The sequence below is a fragment of the Achroia grisella genome, unplaced genomic scaffold (genome assembly GCF_030625045.1).
Source record: "Achroia grisella isolate CSIRO2021 unplaced genomic scaffold, CSIRO_AGI_Agris_v1 utg515, whole genome shotgun sequence".
Lineage (NCBI taxonomy): Eukaryota > Metazoa > Arthropoda > Insecta > Lepidoptera > Pyralidae > Achroia > Achroia grisella.
In genome coordinates this window covers 1,162,342-1,180,812 of record NW_026712908.1, presented here as the reverse complement: position 1 = coordinate 1,180,812, position 18,471 = coordinate 1,162,342, and the positions used below count along the sequence as shown (strand labels likewise).

The 18,471-nt window shown below is 33.8% G+C and overlaps 2 protein-coding genes across 2 annotated transcripts in view; both read left to right on the top strand.

Annotated features, from left to right (window-relative positions):
- LOC131846981 (dedicator of cytokinesis protein 3) overlaps window positions 1-12,436 on the top strand; it is a 69,467-nt gene extending 57,031 nt beyond the window's left edge. Inside the window, exons 24-38 of the mRNA XM_059196407.1 lie at window positions 458-501; window positions 566-678; window positions 1,264-1,377; window positions 1,893-2,021; window positions 2,496-2,690; window positions 4,455-4,596; window positions 4,989-5,149; window positions 5,549-5,656; window positions 6,108-6,421; window positions 6,693-6,782; window positions 7,514-7,613; window positions 8,105-8,358; window positions 9,239-9,336; window positions 9,964-10,143; window positions 10,813-12,436. Of these exons, the coding sequence (XP_059052390.1) occupies window positions 458-501; window positions 566-678; window positions 1,264-1,377; window positions 1,893-2,021; window positions 2,496-2,690; window positions 4,455-4,596; window positions 4,989-5,149; window positions 5,549-5,656; window positions 6,108-6,421; window positions 6,693-6,782; window positions 7,514-7,613; window positions 8,105-8,358; window positions 9,239-9,336; window positions 9,964-10,143; window positions 10,813-10,982 (2,212 nt within the window). The 3' untranslated portion in view covers window positions 10,983-12,436. The remainder of the gene's footprint in view (window positions 1-457; window positions 502-565; window positions 679-1,263; window positions 1,378-1,892; window positions 2,022-2,495; window positions 2,691-4,454; window positions 4,597-4,988; window positions 5,150-5,548; window positions 5,657-6,107; window positions 6,422-6,692; window positions 6,783-7,513; window positions 7,614-8,104; window positions 8,359-9,238; window positions 9,337-9,963; window positions 10,144-10,812) is intronic.
- LOC131846990 (transcription elongation factor 1 homolog) overlaps window positions 1-18,471 on the top strand; it is a 380,500-nt gene that overhangs the window by 91,891 nt on the left and 270,138 nt on the right. The window lies entirely within an intron of this gene.

Below are 18,471 nucleotides of genomic sequence, written 5' to 3'. Positions count from 1 at the left end.
ATTTATATTTAGAAATATATAATTGACACCAAAATTCATGGCATGATTAGTGACATGATAATACCGTTTATAATATAAGCCATAAAGCTCAAAACCACATAAAGAAATAATATATATGCAAGCTGGATTTAAGTATGTATTTAGAAAAATAAACAGCCAATAAATGTCTCAATACCTTGGGACCCGGAGGTCCCACCCTCCAGGCTCTCACCTATGAGCATGACGGCCTCGTTGGTCTAGTGGTTCAGCACACCGCTTTACTTCAGATGGTCACGAATTCGGTACCTTGCACATATGAATTATCCAGGAGTAGTATTATTAATCTCTCTTTTTCAGTGTTTCTAATGATTAGTACCGACCACGCGCTATGTCAAGTCTCTCGTTACCTTATTTTGCTCGTGATGATTGTTATTTTTATTCCATTCCGTTATTATTAGTATGTGTTTACATTGGGCAGGCTGATGGAGCGGGTGTCGACAGGTGCTAAACGGGATGTGTATGGTAGTGGTCTCGCAAAAGCAAACACGTGCATTTTTGGTTCCGTTTTCGTTCTGGAAATTTCGACCTGCTTTCGTGGGGTGCGTAACACGACTGTTAGAGCGGTTGTTGGACTACCGCGCCGTCATGCAGGCCGCCGAGCACCGCGACAAGCGGATGGCCGCCACCGTCAACCTGCTGGTAGGTCTATTTCACTTTCGAAATTTTAATTTTATTTCCACATTTTTAGAAGATAATATTAGATAGATTTTATTTTTCAAAGACACGTTTAATATTTATAAATTATCAATGACACTATAGTTATGTCTTTTGCTAGTCGTATGGCCTCCTTCTCTATTTATGTCTATTTCAGTAACTTTTATAGTTTGAACAAACAATATTCGGTGAGAAATTTGCCGTACCGTGTTGGTTTTGTGGGCCTAGATCGAAACTGACATACGAGTAATTATTTAAATTTAAAAGGCATCATAAAAATATACGTTTTATTAGATAAAGACCGGAACGTTATGTCTTTTGCTAGTCGTATGGCCTCCTTCTCTATCTATGTCTATTTCAGTAACTTTTATAGTTTGAACAAACAATATTCGGTATATGTTTTTATTTAATATACGTTATTATCATCGCAAAAATATTTTATATAGTAAGTAATGTTATCAGGAAGATCTTCCTGATAACATTACTTACTGACAGATAGACTTTTAGTAACTTATAACGGTATTATAAGAAACGACTGCATATTTAATTTATATATAATTATTTTTTTAGAATTTCTACAAAAACGAAATCGATCGCAAAGAGATGTATTTACGATACGTATACAAATTACACGATTTACATATTGGGTCTGAAAACTTCGTAGAAGCAGGCTGTACGCTTCTGGTAAGTATTATTCATAAATATAAAAATTATGTATTTGAATATTTTATTCACTTCATGCTTTTTATAATACCTATATTCATTTCAATTTATAAATCATTCGAACGAAATTCTCTAACTTAAACGAAAATCCATCGTGTTAATGGAGAAAAATAGACGAAAACAACCACTTTGCTTTATATTTTTTTGTGTTATGGCTTGATTTCTCCATGTAAATTCCATATGAAGTAAGACAAGTATCATCAATAGCTTTTTTGTTTATTTATTTGTTTAATAAGGATAGGTATATTTATTATTACTCAATGAATATATCGCCAAACTGCAGAACGATTTGTTGGCAAGATATATCTCAGATTTCTTAATGCTAATATTTACCTACTCTGGGTAGCTAAATATTCGCATTATCTATACACATAAATACACATTTATACAGATATTTAACAATAATTTACTTTGAATTTTTTTTAAACCCTTTTCAAATAATATATATAAAAATGTTTGCATGATACTTTTTTCAGCTATATGCAGAAACACTAAGCTGGGATAGTGACCAAGTCGGAGTAGACCACGAACATCCAGACACACCGGAATGGAAGAGGAAAGAAGCTCTCTATAATCAAGTTTTGCAATACTTCGACCGCGGAAAGGTACATATTTTAATGTACATCTGAACAGAGCATGCATTATAAATATTGCATTGGTACTTTGTATAAAATTTGAATTTAGCCCTTATTTAATTATTAATCACTTCGTCAGTCGCGTAACTTCGTCAACGTTATATTTTTCCCGTAATTGCAACCTTTTTCATTGATATATATCCATACAGATAGTTATATCCAATACTAAAAGAATTTATTCATTCGAATACATAGTTCCTATGATTAGCGCTTTCAACCACCCATCCAAACTCTTTAATTAAATAGTGCACAAATATAAAAGGAAATAAATCAAATGTAGCTATACAATAGAAATACAAAAATAAAATCACATACTGGCTACAGAATTGTAGGTATAGGTATATAAAAATCTAGTAATATATTTTTGTACCTGCAAAATATTTTTTTATATATGTAACTTGACTTTGGTGATGTATAAATTTATGTGATGATGACATTCTACAGTGCTGGGAGAAAGGTCTGCCGCTGTTGCGTGAGCTGGCTCGTCTGTACGAGACGCGACTGTGCGACTACACGCGACTGGCGCACACGCTGCGCACTCACGCCACGTTCCTAGACGCGGTACTGAAAGACGTGCGACCAGAACCAGAGTACTTCCGCGTCGGATTCTACGGCAACGGCTGCCCGCTCTTCGTCAGGGTCAGTAGCAGTAACATGACTGTAATACAGAGTGAAAGCTTGACCAATGGTTAAAAGACTAATAAATGCATATTTATGAACGAACTCAGTACGATATATATCGTAAACATCGCCAGTTTTGAAAGTCGATATAGTATTTATTGTTCATGTTTAACATATATATATATATACATATGTATATATATCCATGCTACGCATACAGCGTTTTAGAATGAGCACTAGTTGAAAAGTTTTCACGCTGTATTGTCATAGTATCTATATCAAGTCTCAACCACTATAACGGTATTTTTGTGGTTCACATACATTTTACTATTTATAAATATGATGTGCGACACTCGTGGTATTTTCAATAACTACGTGATACTACAGAGTATTAGCACTACGTTTTATAATAGTTGTCACAGTCTTTATGACAATTGGACCAAAATGAAATTATTTGACAACATACGGCTATATATATATATATATTTCTTCGTCAAGTCTTCTCGTCGTCTTATTTAAACTTTGTTCACAATGTCAGCCTGTAAGACCAAGGTTTATAACCAGTGCGTCCTACCCGTTATATAAAAATAATACGGTTTAGTACTTTATTTTGAAACGTGGACACAAAAATGACGATATCGACTGGTCCACCAACTCAAAGTCGCTCAAAGAGCTTATGGAAAGGAAAGATACACACGCATGCTATGGAAGTTTTTAACTGACGGATCAAATCCGTAACGAATTTGTAGTAGTCGCCAGAGAACTAAGGTCACCGACATAGCTCTTCGTATTTGCAAGTTGAAAAATATGTTTTAAGGCAGTGGGCTGGTCATATAATAAAAAAATATGGACTGTCGTAGAACCGATGCTCGCTGGAGTAGGCGTATTATATCTAGTATTATGAATGATTATCGTTTCGAATTGGCAAACGTAGTGTTTCGTAGGACGCCCCGCAGCTAGGTGGAGCGACGACATACGTAGGGTTGCCGGTAAAAAATGGAAGAGAAGGGCTGAAGATCGTGCCCAGTGGCGTGCCTTGGGAGAGGCCTATGTCCAGCAGTGGACTGCAGTGGGCTGATGATGATGATAACATACAGTGCTTCTAAAAAGGAAAATATTCACACAGTTTCACACAAATAATTAATTTCATTGAACGGTTCCACGATCCTACGTAACCTTCAAAATGAATCTATGCAAACAATATAAACAAATACAGGGCAACAACAAAATGAGTAAATATATGAAAATTGTAAATAAAAATAGATTAAACCTTTTTAAAAACATAGTTTTGAAACGATTCAAAACAATGTTGAATTACATTCGATACCAATGACGCCATCTAAATCCGTTTTTCGAACTAAAAATGGCTACTCGTTGACTGTAATAATGGTTAAAAGACTATAATAAATGCATGACAAATTATATATCTTAAACATAGCCAGTTTTGAAAGTCGATATAGTATTTATTGTTCATGTTTAACATATCCACGCTATGCATACAGCGTTTTAGAATGAGCATAGTTGAAAAGTTTTCAATATAGTATCTGTATCAAGCAACCATCTTGGTTAGAATATATTTCATAAGATCTTAACCACTATAACGGTATTTTTGTGGTTCACATACATTTTAATTTATAAATATGATGTGCGACACTCATATTTTCAATAAGTTACTACAGAGTATTAGCACTACGTTTTATAATAGTTGTCATAGACAATTGATTTCAATGTAATTTCAAATAATGTGTATTAAATAAGTTCTAATTTTGAATTAAAATATAGAACAAGCAGTTCGTGTACCGCGGTCATGACTACGAGCGAATCGGTGCGTTCACACAACGGCTGCAGTCGGAATACGTCGCCGCCCATATACTTATGCGGAATACACCGCCAGACGATTCCATTATCGCCGCAGACGGACAGTGTAAGTATATTTATTCTATTGTCTAATAAGACATGAGTCTTATTGACTACGGCATAAGGTGGTAATTCAAATGTCTCAGCAAAGCGCCTGAAAAATTGTAATTTATGAATATATATATTTTTATATATAATTTTGTTTCTTGTAAATATATACCTAGAAAATACCTAGTCATACTCGATAATACTTTTGAATACAAATGTTTCATCATGCGAGTACCCGGGATTATCAATAGTCAGGCGCCATGTCATATGTACTGTATTATACTGTGCGAAATTAGCACTAAACTGTTATAGCAGTTATGATGATGTATCTAGGTAACTGTGTTCCATATATAATATAGAATACTGTGTTATTTTTAAAAGAAATATATTCACATTTCATGTACCTAACAGATATCCAGATCTGCAATGTGAAGCCCGTTCCATCGTCGCGCGTGTGGCCCTCGGGAGCACCTGAACAGGTGAAGAGGTTCTATGCTTGCAACGATGTGGATACATTCCTTTGTGATCGGCCACTACACAAGCCGCCTATCGATAAAGATAATGAGTTCAAGGTAACTATTTTAAGTATCTTTATATTTCTTTTAGTCTAGATTATTTACCAAACTGTCCAAAGTTATTTTCATATAATTTGCAGCCTTATTTTTGCACAATGTTCTGAATTGTATCCACTTTATCAAGGTAATAGAATACAATAAATGTTTGGCTGTGTGTGTGTGTGTCACTATTCTTAGAAATAGTTCAACCGATTTGTGTGCGGATTCCACTAATGTAGAGTAAGCTTCACTTAAAATTAGTATTTGTTTTATTCCAATCGGTCTACAAACAAAAATGTTATACAGATACTAATCGTAGCACACCTAGTTAATAGTATTCGTCTTGATCTATGATTTATTGCCATATTCCATTTACTATGTTAGTCATTATTTTTAATACTGTCTAAACGTTTTCAGAGTTTATGGATTGAACGCACTACGTTAGTTACTGAAAATACTCTACCCGGTATATTGCGATGGTCGGAGGTCATATCAAGATCTGTTGAAGAAATCCCACCTGTTGAAGTAAGTTCTAGATCACATTTAAAGTGCCCTAGCATGTTCCTGCAACTTCATCACGCTTTCTGCATTTTTGCAACATTTTTCATTGCAACTCCGAACCTATTGGACGTGTGATGTTATATTGCCTAATAGCCTTTCTCGATTAATAGACTATACAACATTACAATTTTTAAAATCTTATTCATAGTATTGGGAATTACCTTGAACATCCATATTCACTTACTTCTTTATAATTTTAGTATAGTACTAATTATATTATTTATTTTATGTTTATTTATTTATCGTATTTCCAAAAGGTGCAGTGTGCATTAATGAGTACTCATAACAGCACGTATCTTTTATTTAATCATCCCCATATATCATTATCATTTTATCACAATCAACCCCTTACGACTATGTTTTATTACTAATAAATGCTACCACTATTATCACGAAGTTACAAACTACGTTACAGTTCGCCTGCGAGACTATGGAAGCGACAGAACGCGAACTTCGCAGCCTAATATCTCAGTACACAGCGGACCCGACCCGCAACATCAACCCGTTCTCGATGCGGCTGCAGGGCACCATAGACGCGAACGTACAAGGTGGCATTACGAAGTATGAACAAGCGTTCCTCACTACGGAATTCGCGAGGACCGCCACTCAACGCGAGGCGGCGGCTGCAGCGAAACTTAGATGGCTAGTCTCCTCCCAGCTCATGGTGGTAGATGCAGGCCTGGCATTGCACGAGAGACTGGCACCGGAGGAAGTTAAACCCTTGCATAGGTGAGCAGTATATATAATATTTTGATTTGTCTTGTATATTACATTATCTTACCAATATTGTAAACGCTTCTTGTTTGTTTGGATAGATGGAATTCAATGGTGATAATTGTAATAGTTATAAATATATTAGCATTTAAATAAACACAGCCAATTACAAAATAATGCAACTATAATTATACATTTGGATTTATTTTTTAAGATTGATTTATAAGTTTAGTTCTTGTTGTTTGCTTATTATTTATCGAACGATACGTTTCAATACTATTTTCAGGAGACTAGTAGAGAGATTTAATCAGTTGCGACAAAACTTGGGACCCGGTCTTGCTCGCGGACGACGACAATTATCAGAAAGCATAGTGAAGTAAGTTAAAAATATATAATAGTTGTTTTTAAAATTCAATTTGTTATCTTATTTTTTCTTCTTATTTCTTAGCTATTTTTGTCTGTCTCTTTAAAGTTAGTAGTAAGTAAAGCTAGTAGCGAAATTAGTAGCATAGGGGTAGTTTTTTCATACTACGATGGTGGCAAAAGCTGTATACTTGATACAGCTTATTTTACAATAAACAGTTACCGTAGCAATAGACGCCTGAGGCATCTAAGCTGTTACGTGCACGTTACCGACTCTTAAGTCTCGCGAGAAAACCGCGACAATTTAGAGAAATGTTAATTGGTCAAACCTTATGTTGAACATATATTTCACTGGTTTATTAGAATGCAACATGGTATATGGTGAGTGTATGAGTCTGCTGTCAGGATCCGATTATCCGATTTGTTTAAGTTATAATCGGTGTTTCCTTCAGCGAGACTAGAGTCAGTAAGAAATAAAGTGTGACACACGAAGTTTCTTGGTGTCAGTCAGAATAGAACTCATGGGTATTCGGTGTAAAATTAAATAGTATAAGCCGACTAAGATACAAGCCTAATTTCTAGAAATAAATTTAATAGTGACGAACTTAGCTGGCTACTTTAGTAGTCTCGGCTCTACACGCACAAGGACTCAGAATAGGCTAAATGCGGAGAATTGAGTCCATATTACATTACATTACATTAATATTGATGAATAAATTCAATTTATGTATAATTTGTTACAAGTACGCCTCTACCGCCCGTACCGTCTCTCGACAAGCGATCTCAGAGTACACAACAGAGTGAGAATTATTATGAAGAAGGACACTTTTATAATAAACCTATTGTAAGTATCGATGTCAATTGTCTTTTAAATCATTAATTTATTAAATTATTTGTTCATATAAGGAAAACTTAAGCTAAACATAAGCCTCATCAGATTGATATTATTTTTATAAGTTTCTAAAAACTGACAGGGTCGTACTCTGTGCTATTTTGAGTGAACGTAAATGGTTAGTATAATATATGCTACTAATGGTTATACTAAAATATATAATAAAAGTACACATTACTTGTTCTAAAAATCGTACAATAATTAACGGCCTCGGTGGTCTAGCGGTTTAGCACATCGCTTCACTTCCAATGGTCGATGGGTTTGATTATTCACATGGTGCACATTTGTGTTTACAGTTACGATCGGTTTGGCTGTTGTCTATATTATGTATGTATTTACAAAAAAAAATAAGTCGTACCCTCGACACAAGCTCTGCTTTGTTTGGGACTAGATAGCACTGTGTGAATCCTGTAAAAAATGAAGTGTATGTATTGGTGCGGCAGTACTCGCTGGAGGAGTCGGAGCAGCAGAGCATAATGTCGAGCAGCGCGCCGCCGGCGGTCGCGGGGTCGACTCCCGGCGGCGGCGCGGCGGCGGGCGGGGCGCCAGGCGCGGGCGGGGGCGCGGGCGGGGGCGCGGGCGGGGTCGCGGGCGGGGCACCAGGCGCGGGCCGGCCGCGCTCGGCCGCGCAGGACCCGCGCAGCCCCACCAAGCCGCCGCACCCCCACCCACACTCGCACTCCCTCGACAAGTACCGGTACGTTTTAATATCTATATCATTACTAGCTGTCCCTACGAGCGTCGTTTTGCCATATAAATTTAAGTCAATCGCTATTAAAACATAGGGCCCGGTGATAGATGGTTGAAAATTAAAATATATTGTAAAGAAATAAAAATTTTGTTCAAAAAATAAAAAATAAACACGCTAGGGTTGGACTACCCTTATCACTTAGGGATATGAAAAATAGATAGTAGCTGATTCTCAGAATGCATATAAAATTTCATTAGAATCGGTACTCCGTTTCGAAGGAGTATGATAACTAACATTGTGACACGAGAATTATATAAAATTTATATATATAAGATTTTATTTTCCTGGAATTAACATAGAATGTATATATATTTTTAATCCTACAATTTCCTATTAAAAAAATTTTGTATTTCTGAGGCTGCATTCTTAGCCAAAATTATGGCTTACGCAGTGCAATAAATCTATGCCTTAAAACTCTTTCCCATACTTCCTCCTTCTACATTAAATCATTCTCTGTGCACACGTGTAACTGTGGAATTCACTACCGGTACTACGCGGAATAACTAGCCGTTTAGGACATCGCGAAGAAATACACATGTGCTAACAGATCTGACTCCTGAAGTCAAATCAGTTATCGCATCTCATTTCATTGTATTATCTTTCGGCAGTAAGTTTATCGTAGGCGGGGCAGCTTTCCATTAAAAAAATAGGTATAACTTTGTTTAAATATCTCATCTAGTAGTAATGAATGAAAACAATAGAGATGCTTTGAAGACGTTTATTATAGCAGACCGCAGTGACAGAAGTAATATAAAAATACGGATAAATGAATATAAAAACTGCCAGTGATTCTCATTGTAGGTCTAACACATCTATATTCTAACAGGGAATCCATTGACGGTGAAATAATTGAGACGCGCCGTCACAGCCGTGCTTCGTGGAGTGAGCCGGGCGATGCACCGCCCTTACCGCCTCGAGTTTCAGGTAAAATTTTGTTACTTACACTAACAACAAAGTTTTAGCAAAGTTGTGTACTAGGGTATAGTATCCATAGCACAATTTTGCTTAATACGCTAGATGTGGTAGTGTAATGTGTTCTGAGTTATGAATTAATTAAATTTTATTCAAAGATGACATGTCGCAACTAATGTATATTAAGGACACAATTTTGTTTTAGTAGTTTATAAAATAATAATTTAAAATTAGAACGAATTTTTTATTTTTTTGGCAATCTATTTTTTGTGGAGTAGGTTTAGGTTTAGGAAATTCCGTTTTAGGCAATTCTTTTGCCAAGAGGCTAGTGCGCCCTATATATGTGTAAGTATATATTTATACTAAAATTCGGATTTAACTTTGGAATATGTTGATGGAAAGCTGGCGACAAGCGTACATAGATCCGTTGAAGAGCCCGACGAGTGACGCGGCACGAGAGCCAATCCGCGTGTGCATCGACCGCACGCGGAAATAATAAATTTTTATTTTAAAGAACTTAGTACTGCTGCATATTAGATACAATTTTGTTTCGGTAGTTTACAAATATTTAAAAATAGGACAAATATTACTGTTATAGCACAGAATTCAGATTTAAATTTGGAATATGTTGATGGAAAGTAGGCGACAAACGTTCATGGATGGAGTCTGGGGGCGCCAGTGCGGGGCCGCCGCTGGTGCCGCGGCGGGCGACTCGCGCGGAGCCCGACGAGCGGCGCGGGGACGATGCCCGCGACTCCGGTGTCTGCGTCGACACGCACGCCTACACCAACGCAGGTGAACACCGACACAGCCACAGTGGTATGTACCTTAAGCCCTGCACTTACGATCCATTTTAATTATCCCTGTGGTAAATAGCTGCCTTTACACTTACGCTCTTTCACGCGCGAATAGCTTTCATGAAGGAAAGAATGTGCATGTAAATATAGACAAAAAGAACGAGAAATTCCGCGTCAGTGTCAGTTCGCCTATTCCAGAGTCGATCAATCGTACGTGCTTTAGCGCCTTTTTGATTAATTATCATTATAAAATGACGGACGTCTGACTATGGAGCAGAAAGAATAATTATGAAGGTATTGGTAATCAATAAATTATAAAAGAGTCTCTGGAAAAGAAAACTGTAATTAAAAATAACATTTTAAAAGAAAGTGAACTCTTAACAGTTCGATAGCGCGTATGTTTATGTAAACATACGCGCTATCACGTGAGAAAGATTGCGATACACTAAATATAGCAAAATGAATGGTGCACTCGCTCGCGCTAACGGTAAACGCTGGTGGGGCTCCAATGTGTTGTGATAAGATGAGCCTGATGGGTCAGGTCAGATAGGTCACCGCAGCGAATTCATCAAGAATTTAACATGATGGTTTCCAGGGGGAACCGCGTGAGGTCAACCTGACATGGTACATTGCTAACAGTGGGGTCATTAATCCACATTACTAATTATCGCCTTCCCCGTTTTGTTTTCAGATCTCGATTTAGCTATAGAGTCTCTACGCTACGAGGACATGATCTCAATGATTCCGGAACCACTGCAGATAGGCGAAGACGAGATCCCACCACCAATCCCACCTAAAGGCCTCGGACACCTCAGCAGTTTCGACTCGGGACACCACGAAAACGGAGAATCGCACTGTTAATGCAACAGAAGGTACAATTTGAATTTATTGTCAAATTGAATACAGATTAATATAATGTTGTGTCCTTCTAATTATATTTTTGCAGATGTTAAATAAGATATATCTTTCGTAACTACTGTTTCTACAATATATACTGTTTAATATTTAAAAAAGCAGAAAGAAAGGTTTTAATAATAATCACTGACACAGACGCTGTTTCTGCTAGTGATTTTGTAATTACCCTTAGTGCAATGCCTTTACTAGCAAGTTTTAGTCTTTTTATGTCGAAGTTGATCATTCAAATTACATTATTAACCGTCTCACGCACTATTCTTGTACTGTATATTATATTGTGCAGTTTGCAGTAGGTATAGGTTATATAAAGACATCAATGCCAAAATTATCTTTAAATCATGTATTTAAATTAACTTTTAATTGATTAACTATTAATTTTACTTTAGTCAATTATATTTTTTCATGATATACTTATAACTGTAACAATTCTTGTAAAATTTTAATCAAAATGAAAAACGGAACGTAATATTGAAGAATACGGTCGCCTATAGAATTTCGGTTGATGTCGCTACGAGACATTGCCTTTAATTTTATTGTAGGCGTTGAGGTTAACATCCAAAGAATATATAATTGAAATGAAATCAATTAATAATACATTATGATTTCTATAATATTTATTTGTGTGCATGCATATCATTCCGTGTATGGAACTAATTTAGGCTTAAAATTATGTAGTCGCCATCAATATGTTACATTTTGTTATGTAATTTACATTTAATTTTGAATTGACGGGGCCATGAAGCTGGTGATACATATTTTTTTTTATATATACTGTTGACAAGAAATTGTATGCAAATTAATACACATTATAGTTCTCTACTTTTTAATGCATGTTTATTCGTTTTAAACTAGTCGATATATTGATATTAATAAATTATTTTAACTAGCTGAACTACATATAAAAAGTTCGTTTTGGCGATGACATTCAGAGGTACAATTAATGGTCTAAAAACAGAAATGTTCTACGTTATAATTGATTTTTTGAAAATTCACTAAAATGCGTTAATTATGCCTCTGAATATATGTATATTTTATAATATCTTCGGATTAAACATAATACACAATGAGTATATATTATACTCAATATTAATTATTATTATAATTCTATAGTATCGAATTAAAGCAGCTACAATTTTATTTAGAGTTACTATGGTATTCTTTGAATACATATTGCACAAAAAACGTATATTAAGATACAAATGTTTTATTTCTCGTGGGATTTTTGTATAATTATATCAAATTAAATTGAAATTTGAAGATTTGAAAGTGGAATTGATTTATTTATATAATATGCTAGGATAGTTTCTTTTTGGAGATTCAGGATGCTTTACTGGAATTTTGTGATAGTTTTTATTTTATTTAAATTGTATTCCTAGGCAAAGTATTAATTATAAAAATAAGGTCGAATTTACAATTGGACAGTGTAACAAACCTATCGTTTTATTGTCTCTCAAAAAAATCATATAACTTGTTTATTTACATGAACATTATTTATTCATATATATGGCTTTTTAGAAACTAACTTATTAACTTAACTGTAATGGTTAGGTAATGTTTTATTAAAAAGTAAGTACATACAAAATACGTTTTCATTAAATCAACCGTGGAGTGGTTTTAATAGTTTCTGAAAAAACATTGCAGTCATGTCATAGATTTTTCTAATTATTCTAATAATGATACAAGCACTCATTATTATAAGATCTCTTACAATTATGTATGTTGTATTGCTTGTCAGTTTTTTTATATATATTAACGGATTACTGATAAATATGTAAGGGACCGTTCAAGTATTACGTAAGCACTATAGGGGGCAGGGGGTGGTCTTTGCTTTGCTTATTTTGGATGACATGGGGGTAGGGGAGTCTAGATGATGATTACGTCATTGGTAGTTATTTACTTTTTTACGCAAATGGCAACCCTCACATTGTCTTTACTAAAAAAAATAATACATTCATTGAAAAATGTTTACGTAATCATAGGGGGGAGGGGGTAAGCGCTTTGCTTATGGTAAATAATTGTAATAAATTTGCTTACGTAATACTTGAACGGCACTTAATCATAATATTTGCAGCGGCGATTTTTTGTTTTCTTAAGATCTAACAGAAGTATTAATGAGGCCATTTGGATTTAAATATTTTTTTAAAGTTTATTTTATGGTGCGCAAGATATTGCAACAAAAAAATTTAGGTTTTTAAAAATTAATGACTGTTTAATGTGTAATGATTCGGTTATACAAAGATAATGGTACAATGATCTTATGTCCAGACTTCAATAATTGTATTTGTTGATGCAAATAACATATTCGTATATGTTGAACTTAGACTTATTCATATATATGAATATGTTGAACAAGTTTAATAATATTGATGAACTGTATAAAAACTCTATAAATTGGAATCCTGCATAAAAAACCTTATTAGCTCGTTTTTAATAACCTCATACTGTGGTTTTCCTCCTGATTATTTTGTAACACCTAATTCTGTAATTTTATTAAAATTCTACGGTTCCAATTTGGGTTACCAGATAATAGTGATGTGATAGTAGATGTTGTATGGAAAAAATGTATAGTAGACATCATGCCAAACTCAAATCTCTCGGAATACCATGAATGCATGTGTATATCATGCATCAAACTTATTTAACGAATATAATATAGAGAATTTACTTTTTTAATTTAACATATATTTACATCATTAATAAATACAGTTGTTGTCGTACGAAGACTTCCCGAACGGTGCAATTTTAATTTAGTCTGTTTTAACTTTAGTGTTGTAATTTTTGCATGTTCTTATTGCAATATTAAAAATCTACATTTTACATCTATTATTTGTGTCGTCTAGTAATTTAATGTAATTGTAATACCTCTAAAGTTTGCTATTTGTATTTATTAAACTTTTATGAAATATAAAGAACCATATTATCATCTCAATTTAATGTTAATTAAACTAATAATACAATATTCAGTGTGTAAGTAAAGATTCTTAATTCAAATGTATTTTCTATGTATGAAATAATACATTTTTATACTACATATATATGAAAATCAACAATGTAATTGATATGCAACCGTGGATCAATAAATAAGAATGTCGTTTAATCAGTTATACATGTTACCGGCAATACTATATATAATTTGATTACTATACAACAATTTTACAGCCTCAGGGTCTAACGGTTTAGCACACTGCTTTACTTTCGATGGTCGCGGTTTCGATTCCTCGCACGGTGCAAATATTTGTATTCATGAGTATGATTATTTGTATCGGTCTGGGTGATTTCTATGTATATTACGTATGCATTTATAAAAAATATCTAAGTATTTATATCATTTGTCCAGTACCCATAACACAAGCTCTGCTTACCGTGGGACCAGATGGCGTTGTGTAAATAGTCTAGAGTTATTTATTATAATTCAGGTATTATATAATGTATAGGATACCTGATTTATACGTATTTCCGGTAACATATATACATTTCCAATAACCAGTGATATTTTCATACTATACAAACGGTAGTTTTTTTAACTATTAGCCATAAGTAAGATGTATGACCGGTTTCCAACGAATATTGACTTAATGATTTTTGCAGCTGTTTTATAATTATACTTATACATATTTAATGAAATATACTTATCACATTGTTTGTATTTTACTACATGTAAGTTATGTTGATATTATTAGTTTTTATTACGCTTATGGCCACTATTTTATATACAATCAGGACATGGGCGTACCTAACATATACGTAGGGGACAAGTCAGTATTCTCTTCTGTACGAGAGAGGCACGTCAGTTTTATATGGTTTTTTTAAGTTGATGTATAATAGATTACAAAGTAACCTATGCAACTACTATTGGGGGGGCAATTGTCTACCACTGCCTGGGTATGCCCATGTAACAGTACAAGGGCTTGTAATCTTGGTATAGGTACATGATTTTTTGTCACAACTGCCTTTATTTAAGGACTATAAAGTAATGAAGTTATATATATATACTAGACTCTTGTGACCAGTATAACAGGCCCTAAGTTATACAATCTTATACTTTCATATTTATTTACATAAAATTAGGTTTGAATAAGAAATGTACAAACGGGGTATCACGTCAGGGCGCAGAGGAATTTATTTTTATGCATTTTTTTAATTTGCTCATATATGCTATATTTTTTGTAATTATATTGTTTATTCCCTTATTCATGTTCACTAAAATCTCGTACAATTTTTAGTGTAAGTCTTTTGTCACTTTCTTTTAAATTATTAATATGGCTTAAAAGAAAAGGACGAAATGTTTCGATATGTTTATTGGATTTATTTTTTTATAAATATCTGGATTAATGCATTATAAATTAAAGTGACAAAATATATACTTTCGCATTTAAGTAATAATATAGAGTATGTTTGTTTGTAAGTATGTTGACGGAGAACTACTCTGAACCATAATGTTTTAATGTTTATTACATAAATCATAATGTATAATTCAAATTACAATAAAATCAGTTGCAAAAATTAAATACAAATAAAAATGCGAACCACCATAACTAGATATTGTGAAAACACTATCGAAGTCCGTTGCATAATTTAAAAGAAATAACCTGAGAATCGAGCATACAAAAATAGACAATACTTTTTATAGCAAATACTAAATGAAAAATTTATATAAAATATAACATCGATACCCACTGTAATGTTAATAATATATTGTCTTCCATTTGTAATTTACAGTTTTTAAAGTTCTTCCAATATATTTATATTATTTTATTTATACTGCTTACATGTCGAATAGCAATTAAATTAAAATAACCTACATTCTGTAACGCACATAAAGGATCTTTGTATCCATCAAAATAAATATATAAATGACCATACAACTTAACAGTAGTTCTCCGTCACTCATAGTTTTAAGAGTATCTAGCCATACAAGTATTAAGTTACCTATTTTGAATGGATTTGACTGATATTATTCTAATAGTTAATGTTGTATGAAGTTAATTGATGTGTCTGGTATTATTAAACCTTTGTGTTAACGTCCTTTCTTATAGATTATTTCATTTATCGTGACATATTCAATTAGCAGCCTTTACGATATTCTATCGAAATGTAAGTAGGTACATGTAAAAATATATATTTCATTTTGAATTATAAGAGTTTTATAGTTATTGGGAATGTATATAGGTACTGTTGAATCCATTCCCTACAGAAGTTTACAAACTGATACGATATTAATACCTTCATGATAATAGTGTATTCTTTCCTAAAAGAGCAGCGACTGTAAGGTCTTACAAGTAGCTATATCTAACTACAATCAAGTGTTCCATTTGCTAGTTTAACTCCTGTGCTATAAAAATATATTTATATATCTAAATCTCTGATCTCTCTTCGGTGATCTCTCTTACGTCTCGTCTTTACGTCTCTCTTACGTATATAACGTCTAAATAAGTATCTCAATTGTGGTTGGACGTTAAAAAAAATGTAGATATTCTAAAAAGTATTCTGACATTTCAAATTGAATATCGGAAAGGAGGCATTTTATTATTAAACATACCAAAAATTTCGTGAACTATTTTTATATAAAAATATTATATAGAAAATTTATTATCATTTAATTAGTCCATGTTTGTAGTGTTGTAATTAAGGCTCAACTTGTATTTACTCTTTGTGATTGGTCCTAACCTTGTTTTCCCTATAAGATGGGTATTTACGAATGATAGCTGTCGCCAAATGAAATTATTCAGTACAAACGCGTAGTGGATATAGTGAAATGTTGCTAACTAGCCGAGATGTGACGCCATTTATCCAACTGTATGTTAATGGGCGGAATAAATATTTAGATGGATATACAAGTCGTTTTATTTTTCAATCTCTATAGGATATCTGCATGGGCGAACCCAGTGGGCCTTCCCCCCACAGCAGAGAACAGCTCCCCTCTTGAAAATTATGTTACAATTACAATTATACATATTATGCATTATGCATTTCGAAAAAATCTGCGTACCATCTCAGGGCGCACAAATATTTCATTTTATTAATATAAAACAAACAAATATTGTGAGAGTAAATTTTGTAATGAAGAAAGTAAGTTACAGATAAATACAGATGATAATTATTAATATAAAATAATAACCGTAAATAATTCAAACAGCGTCATCTCACTCCAAACTAAGCAGAGCGTTATGACTACTAGACAACTGATACAAATATTTAGATACATATACATAATATAGGTACTTATACCATCTGGTCGACCGTTAGCTACAGCGAAAGCAAAACTTTCGCTGTAGCTTGTCATAAAGCTTGAAGATTTAGAAAACAAAACAAGTCCTATTGCTCAAATAAATAAAGTAGCTCGCCCGACCACGGTAAAGAATTCTAGGGACTAGTACATAAAAAACACCCAGACCTATACAAATAATTATAGTAATTAATATAAATATTTGCATCGTATGAGAATTCGAACCTCATCCAATGGTCGCCATCAGAAGTAAAATAGTGTGCTAAAACGCTACACTACCGAAATAATTTTTATTATTATTATTGTTTCACAGTTTGAAAAGTACATCATTGCAGAGTGACATACTATCTTAATAATCTTCTCAATAATATTATAAACGCGAAAGTTAGTGAGTAGAGTCACGTGGGGGCAAGTGTGCGCAGCGGGTAAGTGTACGCACTCGAAGTATTTCAAAAACGGTTTATAGGTACGAACTGATAACACCCCTCCTCATTAGCGCACAAAAGGCTATACTTAGTGCAACTTTTTCACTGTCCGCCGGTGAACCATTTTGTTTCCGTAAGTGAGTATTGTTTTTTGCTTGAAATATTGCGATTTTTGTCTTAAATGAGAGACTCATTCCTTTGTAATATATTTATATTTTGAAATCATGCTTTATACCATCGAACAGTACATTTTATGTAATATAAGCCGTGTTTAATCTTTTGGTGATGACGATTACGTAATATTGCTCAATTCTGGTTAAATTTTATTTTGATGGTTTGGGGTAAGTGTGCGCATGCGAATACTTACCCCGCTCCGCTTTGGCTTTGTATTTATGATGCAATTTGTTATTTCAGAGTTTAATTATACATAAAAAATGCCTCGATTATAAAAGAAATGCCGGATAGAAGTGTTGTCACAGAGGAACAGCTAGAAGCTGTTAAAAGATTAATTTCAGAGGTTGGTAGCAAACGACACTGTGGCACCCGCAATAATGAGTGTACCTTCGTCTAGGAATGAATATGTACGACTGTCATCCATCCAAGAAATACCGATGTTGGCCTTTTGCATTTCTTGGATGAATGACTGTGATTCAAAATCGGCGAAAGAAAGGCAAAAAGTCAATCATTGATACTGTAAGTCCTTATAAAGTAGAATTGGAAAAACAAAAAACAAGAGGAAGAATAAATTGCCAAAAAAGAAGATACGACTTGATCTGAAAATAAA